At 30.8% G+C, this 22,283-nt stretch overlaps 2 protein-coding genes across 2 annotated transcripts; one reads left to right on the top strand and one right to left on the bottom strand.

The window, feature by feature from the left end:
- Window positions 1–854: 854 nt before the first annotated feature.
- On the top strand, window positions 855–2,263 carry LOC110657220 (protein TERMINAL FLOWER 1-like). The gene is made up of 4 exons (XM_021814353.2): window positions 855–1,052; window positions 1,187–1,248; window positions 1,879–1,919; window positions 2,046–2,263. Exons 1-4 carry the CDS (start codon window positions 855–857, stop codon window positions 2,261–2,263), a joined length of 519 nt encoding a protein of 172 aa, XP_021670045.1.
- Window positions 2,264–19,069: 16,806 nt separating this feature from the next.
- LOC110657232 (uncharacterized) lies at window positions 19,070–20,173 on the bottom strand. Its single transcript, XM_021814367.2, has one exon. The coding sequence runs from the start codon at window positions 20,029–20,031 to the stop codon at window positions 19,273–19,275; it is 759 nt and encodes a 252-aa protein (XP_021670059.2). The 5' UTR covers window positions 20,032–20,173; the 3' UTR covers window positions 19,070–19,272.
- Between the last annotated feature and the right edge of the window lie 2,110 nt (window positions 20,174–22,283).

Raw genomic sequence — 22,283 nt, 5'->3', positions numbered from 1 at the left:
TTCTATCTTCATTTATAGATTGCTTAGATCTGTTATTCTATTAACTGAATAGAAATGCAATAAGAAGTGCAAATGTTTTCTCTAATAGGGGGCCAAATTTTGAAAATTATCATATTTGACTTGTAAAAAGACTAGAGTGAAACAATAGTCATAGATCGATACTAAGTAGAGTATGGTTTCCTTTATTGGCCAAGTTAAATGATATGTTAACCAAGTTAAATGATATGTTAACATAATCAAACCCTTCAAATTAAAATAATAATAATTATTTTTTATATAAATAATTTATATTAAATTTACTTATAAAAATATAGTAATATGATGATTTATACTTCAAATTTGTATTCTGTTTTTAAATAATAGAAACATTTTCATATAAAAAAAAGAATTTAAAAGGAGTTAGTAACAGTGATAAGGTTGAATTTTCATGAATATGAATAAATATAAATAAGTAAGAAAAATAAAATTTAAAATTCGATTGACAAAATAAAATTTTAACATCACATAAAATGGCTGACGTGATCAACTAGAAAAAAAACTCATTATGGATTACAGTCTACCCAATAATTTATACTTCTACACAGAGAGAGAGAAAGCGAGAGAGAGAGAGAGGACAGATTCCATGACTCTTTTTTTTTTTTTTTTGAAAACGACAGATTCCATGACTCTCTTATTCTTCATTTCCCACATTTTCTACTTCTCATTCCACGCCTAAACTAACTAGCTACATCTAAACTGTAACTTGCAGAGTAGTACTTCCGCGTTCAGGCACTATAAATATATGCTATACAACACTCTTAAGCTAACCCCTTCTCTCTCTCTCTCTCTCTCTCTCTCTCTCTCTCTCTCTCTCTATGGCAAGAGCAATAGAACCTCTCATTGCTGGGAGAATCATAGGAGATGTTCTTGATTCTTTCACACCAACCATGAAAATGTGTGTCACTTATAATAACAGGGAAGTCTGGAATGGACATGAACTCTATCCATCCACAGTTGTTGCCAAACCTAAGGTTGAGGTCCAAGGAGGTGACATGAGATCTTTCTTTACATTGGTACTTATATTCTGATCTCTTCAAGTTTTTTTTTTTTTTTCTCCTGTCGTTGAAAAAATTTCTCTCAAATTGCTAGCTTCTTGTGATCTTACAATGTCCATCTCTCTCTCTCTCTCTCTCTCTCTTTTTATCAGGTCATGATAGATCCAGATGTTCCTGGTCCTAGTGATCCTTATTTGAGGGAGCACCTGCACTGGTATACCAGAACCAATTAATGTCTTGGGAGATATAACTTGTTTTTTAACCTCTTTTTATTTATATTCAAGATAAACTACTTAGGGTTTGATTAATTATCTTCCTGACCTCTGAACCAAAACCAAACCTCACCTAGGGCAGAACTTCTACATACATAGAGTTTACGCTTAATTAACCTCTCGTTAAATAGATACTGCTGAAGTTGGTCCTATTCACTTAGTTGCTACATAGACTTCATTTTTGCTCACTAAGAAAATTTTTTTTCACTCTAAATATCTTTGCTTATTAAAAAATAAAAAAATAAAAAGAAGCTAGCTAGCTAGGTCTCCAAAGCATGCGGTAACTTTCTTCATCCTGTAAAATTCATGTTCCCATTGTAGTCAACAGACCAGAGCATTGAACTTTACATGTAAAGTCAAAACTAAAACATTTGGAAGGATTACACTAAACTTGAAATTTTTTTGGCACAATCAGCTGAAATTTGATCTCGAGACCTCACAATTTTAGAGATAATTCCAGTACCAATGATGAAAATAGAAAAACATGATGCCTTTGAATTATACAGAACAAATTAAGCAAATTGGTGTGTCACTCTAAACAATCATTTAATCGGAAATTAACCCTTTTACAGGGTAGTAAGCAACATCCCAGGAACAACAGATGCGACATTTGGTAAATTAATTTTCCCTGCTTGAACTATATATGTAATAAATGGAAGTTTGAAGGAGACTGATAAAGATGAGAAGAACTAATAATTGTTTGTTTGATGGTGTGGGGTTTTTACAAAATTTTTAACAGGAAGGGAGGCAGTGAGCTATGAAATTCCAAGGCCTAACATAGGGATCCACAGGTTTGTGTTTGTTCTATTCAAGCAAAAACGAAGACAGATAATAAGCCCACCTTCTTCAAGGGATAACTTCAGCACTCGAAATTTCGCTGCTGAAAACGAACTTGGTCTTCCTGTGGCTGCTGTTTTCTTCAATGCACAAAGAGAAACTGCTCCAAGAAGACGCTAATTAATCTGATATATGGAATCCATGGATATCACTTCTTTAAATTGTCCGTGTCAGTGAAAGCTTCTTCATCACCACCACCATTAGTATATCTATTTCTATAAAGTTGGTCCTTAAAATAGGTTAGCAATAATCTACCATATGTCATCTCCTTAGAAGAAGAGTGTACCAAGTGATGCCAAATATCATATATGTGTATTTGTTTGGCACAGACCAAATTTATTTTTCTAAATAAAAATATCATTTTAAATATTATTAAAAAAAAATTTTAAAAATATTGTTTTAGTGTTTTTATAATTAAAACTTATCAAATTTAATTTTTAATTTTTTAAATACTCTCTAACTAGTATATTTAAAGAAGCAATTTTCTCAATAACAATTTCAACAGCAGTATCAAACAAACCCTAAGTCTGTGCCAAGTTACACTCTTCTTCTTTCAATAATAATAATAATAATAATAATAATAATAAATTATTGATATATATGGAATAAAATTTATTGCTATTATTATTATTAATTAATATTTGAACTTTTAATTTCCTAATATTTAATACAAATTTTTTTAATATTTATGAATTATAAATAAAAAAAATGTTAAATTTAAAATCATTGAGTATAAACAGTTCAAAATATAATTAAATAATAAAGTAATTACCAATAATTTTACTACATCTTATTTCTATATTTCAAACTATGTTTTATTATTAATTAATAATAATTAATATGTATATAATGAATAAAATTTATTAGTTTTATTAAATTTATAATTATATTCTTATTACTAATCATTATAATAATTAGTAAGATATCCATGTAAATTTATATTTATTTATAAATATTATAAAATTGAGTTATAAAATAAAGTTACACCATAAATTCCAGTTATAAAGCATGGTTCATTATGAGTAATTAATAAGATGAATAAATTTAAACATCATGATAAGTAAAATAAAATATAATTAATGAATATAACATTTACAAGCATATAATCATAAATATCAATCAAACTTACTATTAAACAAAAAAAAAAAACTCTATTGAACTTTAATGGCTAAGAAAAAGCACATATATAAATCTAAAATCAGTACAAAACCTTTCCCAACACATCTTGAAAGTTGTAGTAAAAAATATTTTCAAAAATATTTTTAAGATATATTTTAAAATTTAACATATACTTTTATATTTTTATAATAATTTTTCTAACTTTCCATATAATGTATCCTCATTTTGTTCTATTAATGGTATTTATTATATAAATTTATGTGAGGCTAAAATGTAATAAACTCAAAATTTTATATAATAATAATTTAAAAAATTCAAAAATTCACAAAATGCTTGACAAATGTCTAATTAATAATAAAACTTGAAGAGTACTCCTTCAATAAGTGTTTTTGGGTTATTTCAACCAATTAATATTATATATTCAAATGTAACCAAGAAACAGCTTGCTGAAAAATATACATCACACTCTCTCTATAATCTATTTATATGTTAATTTAAAAAAATTTTACTTTTATTATGTATATAAAATATAAATATATAAAATTTATAAATTTAATAAATAAATTTTATCATATATATGGAACACAGATAAAAAAAAAGTCCCTATTATTAGTTGGTGTTGGTTTCTTTCAAAAGCTGTTTTCGAAGATCTGTGGATTCTTACGTCTCCTTTTGAGTACATTTACAGTACATTTACAACCTGCTAGATATCATCAACTTGTTGCTCTTCAATTCAACAAGTGAATCATATTATGGGATATGTGCATCCATCACATTGGTTTCTCTATTTTTTCTTTGTCCTCCCCATTAATTATAGGGATTCCTTTACTATTTTGTGAATTTTTCAAGGGTTTTTGTTTTGGTGCTAATACTAATAATTATTTGATTCCAACAACTTAGTCAACTTTTTTTCTATTTTATGAAAAATAATCAATATTTGGAATATTTTAATTGTTTATTTAATTTAGATTTTTTCTGTCTTGCATATATATATATATATATATATATATATATAGAAAAAATTTGTATTTAATATGATTAGGTGAGATCATAGGCACACAAAACAATGACCAATGACAAAAAATTACTCAAATACAGCACACATGTTAAAATCTCATGATAAAAGCGAAATTTACATAGATTAGGATATTAATGTTTAAACCACTATATACCTATACAATTTAAAACCTTAATTCAATCCTAACATAGAATTTTCTCTACTTTTCGCTTCTCTGACTTTGTTTTTTATTGTATTGAGTTGAAAATTGAACTCTCTATCACTAAAATATTTTAGACCATTTTTATTTAATTTGTTAGCATTTATAAATTCTTCATATTTTTTTATGCACTGTCGATGTGGGACTTATGTCCCTCAAAATGTATTCCAACAGTCCCTTTCAAATACAATTGGGTTTAAGTTAAACTGAAGTTAGCTTTCGGTTATTAGGAATTAAAAAAAGTGCAATTGAGCAAAAGTTCAAGCTCATAAGCCTCCATCTATTTGGGTATGGCTCGTCTTAGCTCTATCTTCAAGGTCTAGCTCTCCTTGGCTAGTTGCTCATCTTTTTTTACTCAGTTCACTGGTCTAACTCTCTTAGGCTTAGCCAAATATACTTTTGGGTCGAATCTATGGCTGTTGGCCTATCATGACCCAAATTTTAAGCCGAACCGGCACTAAAACTTAGGCCAGCTTAAAGCCCTCGAGACCTGTAGTAAGCCTAACTATTCCTTAATGCAATCCTAATGCCCATATTGAGCTCAATTTCAAGAAATGAACCGGACAGAGTCCGGCCATAACATGGACCACGCAACGGGGAGTTTTTTATTCAATCGACCTGTAAGCACAATATATATCAATTTGGGGAGCTCAGCTCACCGTCCACATACTCATCATGTCATAAAATCAAATGGGAGCTCAGCTCCCTTATCTAATCCAATCATACATGCATTTACTAGATTTACAGATCCAACATGGCATTATATTATAGACTCAAATCAAATAAAATACTTTTAATACATGCAGAGTTCTAGAATTTAGTAAAGTTATACAAAACATAACTGATATTACTAAATGACCTGCGAATAAGAGAGGCAGGTTAAAACTCAACAAGAAATCTCCTGTATCCTAGAAAAATAAGGTGAACAGGAGTGAGCGCTTGACTCAGAGAGTAAAATACTAATTTTAAGTATAATTTCTATAACTATCTAAGGCTAATGCACCTTAAGGAATGAAATGCAATACCTTCAAAGATTTCATACAAGTCACATCACAGACAACAAGAAGGTAATTTGGAGCATTCATACACCCATATAATGTTCAAACAATATATATATAGGAGCTAATCCCCTAAACAGCTCTATTAAATCCAACCTCTGCCAGCGAGTATATCTCAAGCTAGACTTTCTTTTAATAGTCCAAATGTGGGAGCCAGCGAGATCAACTCGAGCTGTGCCTACCCCGTCTTAATCACAATAGGATCGAGTCCCAGCGAGTCAAGCTCTAGCCGCATCTGCCCATCCTACCCATATCCAATATCTATATTCATTTCATAAATTAAAAATGTAATATAAAGTGTGCCTAGTATTTAACTACGTAAATATATATTTACAAGTGATGCATGGGTATACCTTAAATATATATAATATTGAAATTATAATTAAAATCAATATTTTACTCACAGACGTAAACCGAGGTCACTGGTGGTGGATGGGTGAAGGAGGAATGTTGTTTCGGTTCACTTGATAATTACATTATAATTATTTATTATAATTGACACAATACAAGCTTAAAAAGAATCAAAGACACCCTAAGTTGTGCCGAAAGTCTGGCAGAGTTCTCCCTATACTTAGGACCTACCCAACCTGTAAAAGGGCTAAAAAATACACTTCTGTATCTACAAGTCACACAAGCATATCTCAGTCACATCACATGGCCCCTCCTGGGCCCATCCAAACAGTCAACAACCACAATTTTAAAAAATTATAATTTAGTCCCTACAACTAACCCTTTTTGCAAAAACTACCTAAATAAGCTTTAAAAATTTTAAAATTTTACCCCGTGGTCCTTAGCAATATTACTAAGCTAATACAAAAGGAATTATAATTTTTTAACTACCTACGAATATTTTATGGATTTTTAATCTAAACCCAAAACTAAATAATTAAGGGAACTTAAGGTTCAGACTCACCTACGCCAATTCTGATACTAAAAATGTATCTGGGATGTTTAAAAATAGTGGAGTAGCCTATAATCTTGACCCGATTCTAAAGTAGCTTCGGCCGCTGTCTGTCCGACTCAAAAATGCAGAACCGATCGACAGTCGAATTTTCCGAATCGAATGTACCTACATGAAGCCCATAACACGGGGGTTAGTATAAAATTTTTACGAAATTTATTAAGCTCATTAAATACTGGGAAAAATACTGCAAAGTTCCATGGGACCCACTAAAAACCGATGTCGAAAAATTTTGAAATGAGTATTGCCCCGAAGCTCTCGTCGAGGGGAGCACTCCGGTACTCTCGGATTTTTCGTGGGGTTTACGGTTTGCAAGAAATTTAGCCCAAAAGTCAAAATGAGCTAAAACTTCTCGGACAAAAATTGGACAAACTGCTTAATGAATTTGGGTGTTCTTGGTGTCTATGGAAAGCTCTCGAGATATAGATGAGTTTTTGGATAAAACCCGGCCCAATTAGTGGCTGGATCGGCCATAATCGGCCTTGGAAGCCGAAACGGCACACGCGCAGGGAGAGCTTTGGCACAATTTTCCAGCGGCCGACGAGGAGGAGACATCCAGGTGGGGTGCTGGTGACCAGGGAAGGACTGGGCAGCAGTTGGGCAGCAAGGGGGGGAGAGAGGAGAGAGAAAATAGAGAGGGAATGGAGGTGCAGCAGGTGCGCGATGGGAAGGAAGAAAAGGAAGGAAATCCGGTCCGATTTGAAATACCCAAAAATTAAATTTTTACTCTGCCTTGGGACTAAAAACGAGGCCCAAAAATTTCGAAAAAAATTTTAGAAAACTCAAAAAATTTTGTAGAGTCCAAATATATTTTTATTTTTGCCATGTGGACTTTAAATTAATTTTTTAAAAAATATCAAAGTTTAATATTTTCAGAAAGTCAAACCTGATTCTAAAAATTCAGAAATTTTTAAAAAATTCTCAAAATATTTAATAAAATAAAATACTAATATTTACCTACAAAATTAATGGTATTACATGGCCCTTACTACTCTGATACTACTTGTTAAATATTTGGGAACCAAAATGCATGGGGGATAATCCTTTTGATGAGTTTTCTGAAAGAACTACACTTATAGACTTGATATCACATCCAACTAAAAATCTTAAGATAATGAGTCATTCCCATTTATATGTCTTCAATTATCCAATTTCCTAATAATATGGGAATTCTAACTATACACAACTCATAATTCACACTTACATATTATCAACAATCTCCTCAAGTGTGAGTATTTTCCACAATTGAGCTTCACTAGGTATTATATGTGTATGTGTGTGTGTGTGTGTGTGTGTCATAAAGAGTTTGATTAATCCACTAAGCTCATCTTGAGCCAGTATGTGCCTCCAAGAGTCGTGCTATTCACCATCACGTATATCACTCTTCTTTAGGAGAGCCTTACTACTCTACTGGGCTTCTTTTATTGGAAGTCATTACTTCACTGGCCTATTGAGAGTGTCCTTACTCTTGCATCCATATATGGAGAGACCACAAGAATCATTGACTGCTATTTCCATACTCGTCCTTACCAAACTTTTAATTCTAATACCACTATTGAGAATTATGGACCCAAGAGTGTAAATCATCAAACAAGCAAGCTTCCACATTGCGTCGGGTCAAAAACTGCTTCCATGTTGTATTGGGCAAAAAATTACCAAAATAACCTAAGTCATTTTAATTTAAGTTGTCAATACTTATAAGTCTTTCATATTCTTTTATGCACTATTGATGTGGACTTGTGTCTCTCAAGTCATATTCCAGTAAAAATAGACTTATCATTAACAACCCCAAAGATTTTATTTGAACGTATTATGAATTAGGAGAGTTGTATCTTGAAAGTTGACTAATAAAGTAAAATTTTCCAAATATTATATATTGCCAACTAGAATCTAACATGAATAGAGTAATTAACTTATCACTAGCTCATATGTGCATGTGTTCTATTTATTGACAAAAAAAATTACATACACGCACACACAAGCACATATATATATATATATATAAAGTATTTTTATTATGAAATTTTTATTAAAAAATTTGGGAAATAAAATATATAGTAATTAATAAATTAAGACATTATATTATTTTTATATATTAAAATTAAAAAATATATATAAATTAAAATTTTTAATAGCTACGTACATTATTACAAGTAATTCCTCAGTTATACCATAAAATTGATCTATGTACAATGATTTCATTATAGTTGTTAATTGAGGTGAATCCCATTATAATCAATAATTATAATAACCTATTGAATCACTATTGAATATTAGATTTAAAGCAATAATTCCTTTATGGCAGTTATAAATTTGTTTTTTCATACCTATAAGACTTTGTAACGGTTCAAAATTATTACAAATTAATTAATAAATTATATTAAAAATTTAATAAAATTGCTACTAAAACTATTACAATAACAAGATTGTAATAAAGTTGCTACTAAAACTGTTATAAGTTAATTAATAAATTATAATAGTTATAAAACTATTACTTTTATACATATAAGTAAATAATTTTATAACGGTTCAAAACTGTTGCAAATTAATTAATAAATTACATTAAAAAATTTAACAAAATTACCATTAAAACTATTACAATAACAATGATTTGCATATGCAATAATTTTTGTCTGTTGCGAATTAATGAAACTATTACTTTGTACTAGAACAACAAATATATAACAATTTTCAAACCGCTGCAATTAACTTATAGTTATAATTTAAATATATAATTTTAAATCATTGCCTTAAATTGATCATGTAGATTGATTTCACCATGTCATTTGATAGATAAAAATTTTCCTTATTAATAGGTTGATGTTGCAAATGGTTAAGTTTTTATATCCTATATGATAGTATTTGAATAATACATGTCTCATGTGTACCATGTATTTTCTTTTGGGATGACAAGTGCTATTGTTCTCATTTGAATCATTAGTGGAATTTTCAAAGCCTATTGTAGTTAAAATTGACATGTGAATGCTTTGTTATGGCACTTCAATTTTATAGAGTACAATCCTTAACAATTATCTCTCTATTATTGCCCTTGCATGTTGCTAGGTAACGTGTTGCTTCTGACCCCATTCTCATGGAAAAAAGTTATTGTGTTTTTTTTTGTGATGTTCCTTTCTTATGTCTTCTGAATTATAATAGCCATGCTACAATTCACATGTCACTTCAATTATGGCTTCTACATATATATTGGCAACAACATTAGTATTGTCTTCAAAGTCAAGATTTTAAAATAATTTTAGTATCATTTAGTTAAAACTCATAATTGTAGGTAATTCATATATCAGTAACATTGTCCCCTAATCCAAAAATAATTCTCAATTTGTTCGCTTAATGGATTAATGTTGCCCCTTAAACTTTTCTTTTTTTAACATCGAGTCCAATTATTCTTCATAATTTTATCTTTGCCCATTTTCTAATTCAAATTCATAATTAAATAAATATTTCAACACACCAAAATTGATAATTTCATTATACTTTTTCATTTTCATTCTATTCCATAATTAAGTTGATAATTTCATTTTGTAAGGTATTTATTAAGTTTTGATGTTTAAAATATAGATAGATGGAAAATTTGATGAAAATATTATTAATTTTTAACCACTTGTGTTTTATTTTTGTAATTATATCCATACATAAATTGTGAACTTATAAAACTTTTCATCAAATTTTAAGTTATCACTTTTGTAATTATATGTATGTTTAATTGTGAATTAATAAAATTTTAAGTTAGTAATAAGAAGTTAACAACATGAGTAAAAAAAAAAAAATTATTGATGTGTATTTCATGAAAAAGGCTTCTAAAAATTTAAAAGCTACTATCTTAACTCTAAATCAAAAGTGACTACCTATTTTCCAGAAAAAAAAAAAATTATAAGATCTTTGCCCCTTCTAACGTTAATATTTGGTTTCGCCATTGATTGACAATGTCAGGAGATCTAAGGACATTTGTGCCTTGGGTTCCTTGGTATCACACCATTTGAAAATGTGGTTAACAATTAATTCCTCAATTTAGGTTGATTTAGGCCTTATTGGACGATATTAGCTATTATAATAGCTGTTAACTATTTTTATAACACCCCAAATTTTTAAATTTATTATTTTATGAGTAATATTAATATTTTATTTTATTTAAATTTTAGGAAATTATTTGAAATTTTTCAGATTTTAGAAATCAGGTTTAATTCCCTGAAAATATAAAAATTTGATGATTTTTAGAAATTAATTTAAAGACCACGTGGCAAAACTAAAAATATATTTAGACTCTATAAATTTTTCTAAATTTTCTAGAATTTTTTCGAAATTTTTGGGCCTCGTTTTCTGTCTCAAGGCAGAGTAAAAATTTAAAATTTTGTATTTTGAATAGGACCGGCTGAATCAAACCATATCGGATCGGACCGATCGAATCAGACCGGTCCTTTTCTTTTTCTTCTTCTTTCTCCCTCGCGCACCCGACGTCCCTCCTTCCCCTCCCGTTTTCTCTCTCCTCTCACCTCCCCTCGCCGGCCAGCCTCCCCACCTCGTCAGCGCGCCACCTCGCTGGCCGCCGCTTGGAACGCCGGGAAAATGCACGCGAAGTCACGCTACGCGCAGCGCAACACCTCGCCTTCCCGATCGAAATCCAGCCGATCTGGCCACCGATTAGGCCGGGTCTCGTGTTAAACACCATCTACACCTCGAGAGCTTTCCATAGACACCAAGAACACCAAAATCCATTGAGCGGTTTGTCCAATTTTTGTTCGGGAAGTTTTAGCCTATTTCGACTTTTGGGCTAGATTTCTCGCAAACCGTGAACCCCACGAGAAAACTGAGAGTACCAAAGCGCTCCACTCGTCGAGAGCTTCGCGGCAATATAAATTTCAAAATTTTTCGACACCGTTTTTCGGTGGGTCTCATGAAACTTCGTAGTGTTTTTCTGAGAATTAAATGAGCTTAGAAAATTTCGTAAAAATTATATACTAACCCTCGTATTGTGGGATTCGTGTAGGTACCCTTAATTCGTGAAAATTCGATGGTTGCCCGAGGTCTGTGAATTTCCGATCAGACTAACCGGCTACCGAAAAAGTCTTGGAATTGGATCGAGATTTTGGCTACCCCACCGTTGTCAGAAGTCCCAAGCATGTTTTCGAGATCAAAATTGGCATAGGTAAACCCGAACCTTGCTTTTTCGTAATTTTCTAGTGCTTGAATTGCATTAAAAATTTATAAAATATTTGTGATAGCTTAAAAAATTATGATTCTTTTTGTATTAGCTTAGTAATATTGCTAAGGACTGCGGGGCAAATTTTTAGAATTTTTAGAGCTTATTTGGGTAGTTTTTGCAAAAAGGGTCAATTATAAGGATTAAACTGTAATTTTACATATTGTGATTGATGACCGTTTGGATGGGCCCAGGAGGGGCTATGTGATGTGATTGAGTTGTGGATATATGGTTTGTGAATATAGAAGTGTATTTTAAGCCTTTTTGCGGGTTAGGTAGGTCCTAGGTATAGGGGAGACTCTGCAGGATTCTCTGCATGACTTAGGATGTATTTGGTCTTTTCTTGGTTTGTATTAAGTCAATTGTATTAAATAATTGTAATAAAATTATCAGGTGAGCCGAGACAGCCTTCCTCCTCCGCCCAACCGCCACAGTGACTTCGATTGAGTCTGTGAGTAAAATATTAATTTAAATTGTAATTTCGATATTATTATATATTCAAGTATACCAATGCATCACTTATATGTATATATCTATGTAGTTAAACTCTAGGCACGTTTTTTGTTGCATTCACAACTGTTAAAGTGCCATGGATGTTGTTGTGGTAATTTGGAGCAGTGTGCGTGAGTTGGCGTGCGTATGGTGTTGTGTTGGCTATAGACAGGACGGGTAGACACGGCTTGAGATCTTAGCTGGGACCCAGTCCTTCGGAGTAGACACGGCTTGAGTTCTTCGCTGGGACCCCGATTTGGTTTATTAAGCGAAAGTCTGGCTTGAGTTCTTCGCTGGCACAGATTAGATTAAGAGGGTTGTATAGGGAATCAGGTCCCATATATGTATTGTTTGACATTATCGGGTGTGTGAGTGTTCCAAATTGTCTTTTTGATGTGATTTGTATGAAAATTATGACAATGTTGCATTTCACTTTACAGGGTGCATTAGCTTTATATAGCTATAAAGATTATGGTTAAATTTGATATTTTACTCTTTGAGTTGAACGCTAACTCCTGTTCATTATTTTTCCAGGCTACAGGAGGATTATTATTGTGGTTAAATTGCTTTTCTTCTTCGCAGGTTATTTTTTTATGTTTGTGTAATTCTGTTAACTCCTAGAATTTCCGCATGTGTTAGAAATATTTATTTGATTTGGATTTGTAATATAATTACCATGTTAGACTTGTAAACTTATTATATGCATATATGTTGGACTGGATGAGATAGCTGAGCTCCCATTTATTTTTGTGACATTTGAGTATGTGGAGGGTGAGCTGAGCTCTCCAATTGATTATATATTGTGTTTATAGGTCGGGTAAGTCAAAAACTCCCCATTGAAATGTCCATTTTATAGTCAAACTCTGTCCGGTTGAATTCTTGAAATTAGGCCCAAATGGGCCTTAGAGTTAGGTTGAGGAATAATTAGGCTTACTACGGGCCTCGGGGGCTTTAGGTTGGCTCAGGTCCTAGTGCCGGTCCAGCCGATAAGTTAGGTCGTGATAATTTTAGTAGCCATTAACTGTTTTACTAGCTGTTAGATATTAGTTGTTTATAGTTAATTATTTATATAGTAATTTAAAGTAAAAGTGTTCGATAAAAATATCTATTAAATTAGCTGCTAAATGAAAAAAAAAAAATAGTATCATCTTATTTATTTTAGTCAAAATATTCTCTTAACATCTAAAAATTAGGAGGGATAATTTTTCATAAACCACTCCCTTAATATCTAAATACAATTATAAATACTATATCACTGTACAACAAAAATAAGAAAAATAATATTTTGACTATGATCAAAACACTAAACATTATCTTAAAAGGTTGTCGAACAGAGCTTTAAACAATATTTTGTGAGATTTTAGGAACTAAAGTTATAGATTAGTTACAATGAATGCTTACGAGATAATATTTAGCTCAAAAGGATAAAGATAATTCTTTATTTAAATCTAAAATTTAATAAAAATTCAATTTAGTTAATTTTTTATTAATTTTTATTGTTTAAAATTAATTAATAAATTATTTTTAAAAAATTATTTTTTTAAAAAATAATTAATCAAAATTTAATCAAAATTTTTTCTTATAAATAATTTATTCCAAGTGAAATCCAAGAGTTAAATTGGTTGCAAAGTTGATGCAGATCTAGTTATCAGTAAATGAGCCTTACGACATTTGCCAGTTGATGTTGACATATGCTGATTCTGGCACATTTCTTCCTGGCAGAGTTGGTGGCATTCTTTTTAACTTCCTGACAAGAAAAGCATCGCGTGGGAACTTGACATATATTCCTTCCTTTACTGGAGGAGTACTTGGATAGAATTGGCCGTTTCAGCTTGGAGTTGTGTGTGCTTAGCCAATTTGTATCAGGAGCTGTGTCGTGCGCAGATTGGAGGGGAATATTTTTGTTTCAGATATGACCGTCTGCGTGGCACAGATTTGCAGCTATTGTTCCTCTATTGAGTTTGACTACCTTTGTACCATGTATTAAAGCCAAAGGCTCAAAAATTTTAATAAAAAATTCACACACATATTTATTATTAACTAATATTTGATTTAATTAAAAAATAATAATTTACTTAAAAATTATAAAATATTTAAAATTTATAAATTTAAAATATTTAGAATTTCATTTAAGATACACTAATTTTTTAAATATTTTAATTATTATAACCATTAAATTTATTATTTTATATTAATCTTTTAGTATTTTAACTATTAAATTGTTAGGCCATGTCTAATAAAATGAAAATTGAGATAGAAAAGTCTTTATATATATATATATAGGATTTTTTTATTAATTTAATTAATATTTTTAAGCAATAATTAATTTATATGCAACTTAATATATTAAAATTGACCTATATTACTTCAATATTAATAAACTCCAATTATTCCTAACAAAATCAAATTTATTAAAAAAAAATTTGATGCAAATATTATAAATTCAATTTTATATAAAAATAATTTAACAGTCTTTATATTAAATATTCAGATTAAAATTTATGTACTTGTTATTTCAATCATATATAATTTAATTAATAATATATAAATTTAGATATAAATATTTAATTTAAAAATTATTAAAGCGATTCTTGCACAACGTCATACTTATATTTGATGTTGATAATTTTAATCTTCAATACCATTTAACTTTAATATTAAAAAAATAAAATTATTATTATTATTATTATTATTATTATTATTTTCAAACAAAGGCTTGTTTTTCATCATTTACATCATTGAGAACATTTATATTCCATTCTTTACTGAATCACAAACCAACCAGTGCTTGATTGCTAAATCATTCATTCTCACCAAGAAAAATAAAAAGGGAAAAAGAAATGAAATAAATATTCTTTTTATTTTCAAACTTAATATAAATAGAACAGATTGGAAATGTAAAATTATGTTCTGATTTCATTGTTGCTGTTTCCCAGAAGGTCTTGGAAATTCTGAAACCTGAAGATCATAAGTTGTTCAGACAAAGACAAAGCATTCGATAGAGTAGATGGAGTTGGAACTGCACTGGAAACATCTGCAATTGGCAACAAACAATTTGCAAGAAGAGCACTGCTTGTTGCTGTGAAGTAGCTTTCCCAGTAATGGGGTGGAGGGATTCTGTCAAATGCCTCTAGATCGATTTCGAAGAGCTCTTCTTCCTCATCTTCCATATCTATTGTGCCAGAATCTTTGAGAACTACAGAATCCATTGTTGGTTGCAGTTGCTGGGCTCTGATTTGTGGGTTTGTTTTTGGAGACTTGGGTTTAATTATATAGGAGGTGGTGGGGAGTGGGAAGGTGGTAAGTAGAGCGCTCTTCAACAAATCTACAACAATCAAACAGAATTTAAGGTTCACTTTTCAAACCACGAATACATTACGCGCTGCTGACATATTCATCCTGTTCATCACTATAGTAAAATTTCAATTTCTAAACAAAAGGGTAGAGACAAAAGAATATATTACTAGCAACTATTCAATAAACATAATCTTCTATTACACTATTAATCTAATAATCATAATAAAAAATTAGGTCTTGTCTTCAAAAATTTTTGATATAGCCAAAACAAATCCTTTTCAATTTAATTGTGCTAAACATAAGGTAAACAAGGGCAGGGCATACCCTTTTGCTACAACCTTGGTCATTGTGTAACTTCATTAAGGCAAGTTCTGCAATCGTTACTTTTATTATAAAGGGTGTAGGACATAAGAGTTGACTCTGAAAGGTAAAAAAAGGTTCCAAGTTTGTAGGGAGCAGCTAATTTTTCTTGCGCCTAAACCATGAACATGAAAGTCAAGAGAAGTAGACCTAACCACCACAACAACATAAGAGAAGATGATTGTGCACTTTCTCAAAATATAGTAATATAATTGGCAAGACAACCACTATATCTCTTCCAAATCCGTACTTCTTGATGACCTTATCCCCCTGCATCCATGATCAGAAATTCACCAACAGAACAGCTCCATGAACCTTTTGATTCAACGCTTGTTCAACTCACTGTCCACAATTCTCACAATACTTTCTCTTGTTTTTTACAATTGGCTCCCATTAGCACTTAAAAAACACAAATACTTAATCATAGGTGTCATAAAGATTTTTTTTCTGATTTTTTTTGTTCAAATATAATTGATAATTTCATTAATGAAGGGGTTAAACATGGCCCAGACTAAAAGGGAGCACAACGAAACAATACAGCAACTTATTCTACCCTGGCCCCATACAAAGTCCATGGCCCAACAAACCAAACTCTAAGCCCCATACAATGTCTATCGCCCAACAAGCCTAACCCTAAGCAGTAGAGGCGTCCAAAATGCACAACCAACGACCGGTACCACCACCGCCGCTAATTGTGGACTGTAGACCCCGGGAAGAACGAGAAAATTTTGACAGGAAGACCTAAATTTAGACATTGTCCTGAGCACCAAAACTTACTAATGCATTTCAAAATCAAGAAAAGCACAAAATCCATTCGCTATTATGATAAGTTTACGGATAGAGAAATTTTGTTTCACATTAAGCCTTTATTTAAACAGCTGCCTTAATTATCTAGCTTATGTGCTATCATTTCATTTGTCATAATCCACTATTACTCGCAAATTCTTATCATAAAGCACTTGCAATACATAGAATCAATTTGGACAAATAAAAATTTGAAATTGGTATTTGAATTTGATGCATGTTAGTATTGCATGATTTTTCAATTAAAACACATTCAAATTCAATTTATTTATATGCACACTTACTCAAACAGATGCCAATACTATTTTGCCGCATCATGTGGAATAAATAGCCTATATATTCAGTGTTTATGGAACCATTCTAGACAAACTTAGCAAAATTAAAAGTTGGGATCTTTCAAATCTTCTCCACATATAAGCCATCATAGAGCCCAAACTTCTGTAACTTGTATTTTCCAATAGGCAAAAGATAGATTGAAACAGCTTACTCTCCATACAACATTCATAAGGATGCCCACACAACGTATTATGGTCATACAAAACCATCAGTTCATTAAAAAAAGGGTCATACAAAACCATACAAGTTACACACCCAATCCACAAAAATAGAATTTCATAGTAGACAAACCAAAAGCAATATATAAACTGCCTATTGTTCCACTAAAATGGAGCAAGTGACATGACTGTCAATCAGTGATACCATTACAAATAATGCAATATTGAACAGGGAAATGAACAATGACAAACCTCTTAACAGCACAAAATAAATTAAATGAGCACCTACATGGATAAACTTATCATGCATATTTCTAGTATACTTGGTTTAGGCTCTATTCAGATATGTTATGGATTTTGAATTGTGTTTCAAGTAAAAAATTATAAAATTTCAACATGATCAAATACAAATATCTCATCATTTGAAATCTACAACTATTCAAATGAAGCCTTAAAGTTTTGAACAAATGTAGAAGATTAGATAATGTTTCCATGAATATAGGGCAATGGTTATGGTCACATAAGGCTCTATTTGGATGGGTGAGAGAATTGTAATTAATGAAAGGGTAAAAAAGCTAAGGAGGCTTACAATAAAAAATTTTCATGTTTGAAAAATAGTGAATTAATAGAAAAGTAAATAAATATAATATATATTATTTATATTTGGAAAGAGATGAAAGAATAGTACATTTGAGGGGTAGAAGAAAAAAAATAATTTACTGCTCTCACCTCCTCCTCCTCCTACTCCTTACACTCCAAATTGAGGTGTTGACATTTGAAGGTTAAGGGATGGTACGGCTTACCTCACTTACCCTTACACTTCGTTAACTCGCCTCTTTACAAATAAGGTATATAAGTTACTTACCCCTCCTTACATTTATTTACCCCTCTTCCTGCTCATCCAAACAAACCCTAAGTTGAGCATTCAACCAGGAACCAGCAGTAGAAAAGAACACTTGAGCATTTTTCTTCTTAAGGTGCATACAAAAATTAATTCTGCAAGCGCAACCCTAACTACACTTCCTAAAGGTTGTTTATTCGATTCACTTCAGACATATGGGTTTAAAAAACTTTCCTAAGATGATACGCTAATTCATTAATATGATTGCCTTGGAGCAGCTAAAAGAAGTGTAAACTATGGTCCTCCTAGGCTCATAACAGCTAAACCTTCAAGCATGCAGGACGGCCAGCAAGATCTCAGAACCGGTCAAGAACACAAGAATTTAATGCACAACTGAAGTTAAAATAGTACATTCAGATCTCAGAAATCTAATAAAGGCCTTACTCCATACATATTGATCAATTTAGATACCTAAGCCAAGCTATTTAAAACTGTCTATTTTATGGACTAGAACACCTTCAGATAAAGCATTTTGCTTGGTGCAGCAATATGATTTATGATTACAGGAAACAATTAATAAAAACAAGGAGCAACTTCCACAAATCTGCATCAAACATAACATGTTCACTTCATGGGGTTACAGAGAAGTGTTAGATATACCAACTACCAAGAAGCAATAGACAGCACTTGCAAAGGGATTGGAAAAATTATACAACCAATTACTCTTACAGGAACAAGACATGGAAGTAAGCAAAACAAATTACTGATACATGAAGAGCACATAATTGAAGAAAAAATCCTACCTAAATTGAACCAGAGATGGCTTCCTTACAACAATATGAGATCAGTTCACTCACAAAATTTTGTATATCTTATTAATTCATTATTCAGTTAATTTATAATCCAAGCTCTCAAAGATTGATTCACAAGGACAAAAGTAACAAAATAGGCAAAGAACAAGAGCATCAGCCTATCAATATCTTCTTTCATTAAATTTGTGAATAATACAGTACACATTCTAATTTCAAAACTAAAAAAGCAAACTAAAATAACAGGAGGGGAAAATCGTCTAACAACATTAATGCGGCACCTTACTATTTTCAATTCTACATATACCGTTTATGAACAAATCATGATACCGAATGCCAGCGTATATTAGATTTATGATCACCTGCAACTGGAGAAAAAAAATCCAACCAAAACTACAATATCTTTAAACTACAAAGCAAAAAACAAAATCAATACCAATTCCCAATCTTACATTATTCTCATTAAAATATAACAAGCAACGAAAACAGAGTATAAATCAAGAAACAAGCGTACGCAATCAATCCACGATGTTCCTCTCCTCCATCAGCCACTGCCACCATTAGATTTGTGCAAGCCCTAGTCGCCCAAATGACAAAAACCCCGGCGACCAAGAATCTAATAGGCCCGCCCTGAGGCATGAAAAGAGAAATCGCTGATAACATCACCACCGGCAGTAAACAATAACCAAGAACACTAGTACAAGTATGCAGATCCAAATTGCCATTTCTCCCAGCCAGCATATTAAATACCACATAAAGAAAAATCGACGATACGACAATCCAGCCCAAAATTACACCAAATTGGATTTTCCCCGCGAGTAATTGAAATAAGCAAAGAGAGAGGTAGAGGAAGATCGGGCCAGACAGATCCGAATCTTTGTGGAAGGTGGGGTTAACGCGGAATGGATTCAGAATTGATTTTGTCTTTCTCCAGATTTGATCAGGATGTATACCGAGTTCATCGAGCAGTGGCTCTTCGTCGTCGAAGTTCGCGGCGCCAGATGACGCGGCAGGCCCGCCGCCAATGGGACCGGCCCCGTAAGGTGCGGTTGGAGCGGAACCGATCTCAAATGACATGAAAGGGATTCCAGAGTTTGAAGGTCGTTGAGGTTGAAAAGGTGCCGTTGGAACCCGGCGTTGCGGCATGTTGGAGGCACCACCGACGGTTGGGTTGCCACCGGAGGGAAAAATTACAGGCGGCACCGCGAATTCCTTCGTCATGGCGTTTGATTGCAAAGCAAGAGAAGAATAAGGGTTTTGAGATTGGATTTTGGAGATCAGTTTAGGGTTTTGGATTTGGACTTCGATGAGAGAAATGCAGTGCCGAGATTCTTACAAGTGACAAAATAAGTAATCGTTGAGTGATTTTGTATGTGCAGAGTAGGGGCATATTTGACTTTTAGACATGATTTGTTCGGTGTCTGGGATCAGTGTTCGCTGCAGTTGATTCGCCGGATGACGCTTTGGAGCATTCAGAACAGCTTGCAATTACTATATTGCCCGCCATTAAATGGTATTTTTCAAATTACATAAAAATTCAATTAAATGGTCTTTTTCACTTTAACCAAAATATTTTAATTTTAACCAATCTGGAGTTTTTGACGTAAATTTAATTAATTGTTCTAAGATTTTTCGCTCGCACAAGTGATTAATGGCTAATTGAGTTCTTTTAAACAAAAATTAAATTGTAAATGGAATAAAGCTAAGGAATTAAATTATTTAAAAAAAATTAATGGTGGTTTTTTTTTAAATATTAGAGGATTTAGTGTATTTGCTCTAATTTAATTAAAATTAAAAAACCACTTAATTATTTTTAAATTTAATACTAGGAGTTTTTGTATTTTATTTAAAAAAATCATTTGAGAAATTGAAAGACTCTATATTTAAGGTATTATTTAGTATTTTTAATCTATAAGAATATTCTCTTGTAATTAGGGATAGTCACAATTCAGAAATTACCGGTTATAATTTCTAAATCGTTGATTTAAATTTAATAAAATCATAAACTTAAATTAAATTATATTGGGACAGTTTAAAAAACGATTCATGAACCACTAACTTTAGTTCGAGTCCCGTTTAAAAAGTTTTGAAAAGTGATTTGAAAAATAATGGATCAAAATAGTTTGAACTTTTAAGGGTGATTTGGGGGTTATTTAGAGAAAAAAAAAATAGAGGAAAGTTTTATTGATTTAAAATTAAGTAATATCTATATAAATATTTTAATTTTTTTAAGAAATTTTTCAATAAAATAAAATAAAATAAAATAAATTAATTTATCCTTAAAAAAAATTTAATAGGAAAAAATTTTGACTTATTAAAAAATTAGAGATAAAATTAATTTCTTTAACAAATTAAAAAAAAGGTAGATAAATTTAATTTGGTCTATGTATCATCTTAAGATTTGGAGGAATTAAATTTTTCAATTTTATTGCTTGTCTTTTTTTTTTTTTAAATTGTATGATAATTTGATAACTTAAAAAAGTATAAAAGATAAAAAATAAAAATAAAAAAGAATGTATTAGAAATTTTATTGAGGATATAAAATAATAATAAAGTAATTAAAATAATATTAAAAAAATTCACTGAGTGTATAAAATAAAAAAATAGAAAAATTAAGAGAGTACTGAAAATTAAAAAGAGTATAGAAAATAATTGTTTAAAAATTTTGAGAGAATTGAGAGAGTATTGAGCATTAAAGAGAGTATAAAGAATAATTGTATAGAGAATTCAAGATTTATATAAATGAATTATGGTGTTATTAATTGAGTTCTTTTATATTTAAATCATTGATTTGGTATGATTCAAAATTATTGATTCAAGCCGGCTCAGAATCATCGATTCATTATTTTTGAAAAATATAAACTTAAATCAAACTGCAAAAGGATAGTTTCAGTCTAGTTTGAAGTTAGTTATGGTTTGACTGATTTCGATTTGATTTTGATCAAACTAATTTTGATTTAGTTCTTATTCGAAATCAAACTATAGCCGCTCATACTCATAATTATATAAATTTTATTTTTCATAAAAAATTATATCTATTCAGCAATAATTTTTTAAGTAATATTTAGTATTTTGATTATATTCAAAATACTATCTTTCTTATTTATACTGTTCGGTAATATAATATTAGATGTTAAAAAAATAATTCATGAAAAACTACTCTTAGATATTAAGAGAACAGTTTAATCAGATTAATACAATGATATAATTATTTTTATATTTAATAATTAATTTAATGAATACTTTTGCTTTAATTCAAAAAATAAAAAATTTAATTTATTAATTTTTGAAATAAATTAAATTTAAATTAAAATTTTAAATTAAATTGAATAAAAAATAAAAAATGTGTTAAATTTAACTTGGCCGTTCCATAGATGGTGTAATTGAGCTGTAAGCCTGTAAAATTTCAGCCACGCTACAGGATTCACCCCAGTTATCGAGGCAAGTAAAAAAAAAAACTATAAGAGAAACGA

Source organism: Hevea brasiliensis, chromosome 3 (assembly GCF_030052815.1).
Source record: "Hevea brasiliensis isolate MT/VB/25A 57/8 chromosome 3, ASM3005281v1, whole genome shotgun sequence".
Taxonomy (NCBI): Eukaryota; Viridiplantae; Streptophyta; class Magnoliopsida; order Malpighiales; family Euphorbiaceae; genus Hevea; species Hevea brasiliensis.
The sequence above is the reverse complement of the archived record's forward strand: the minus strand, read 5'-3'. Positions and strand labels throughout refer to the sequence as shown.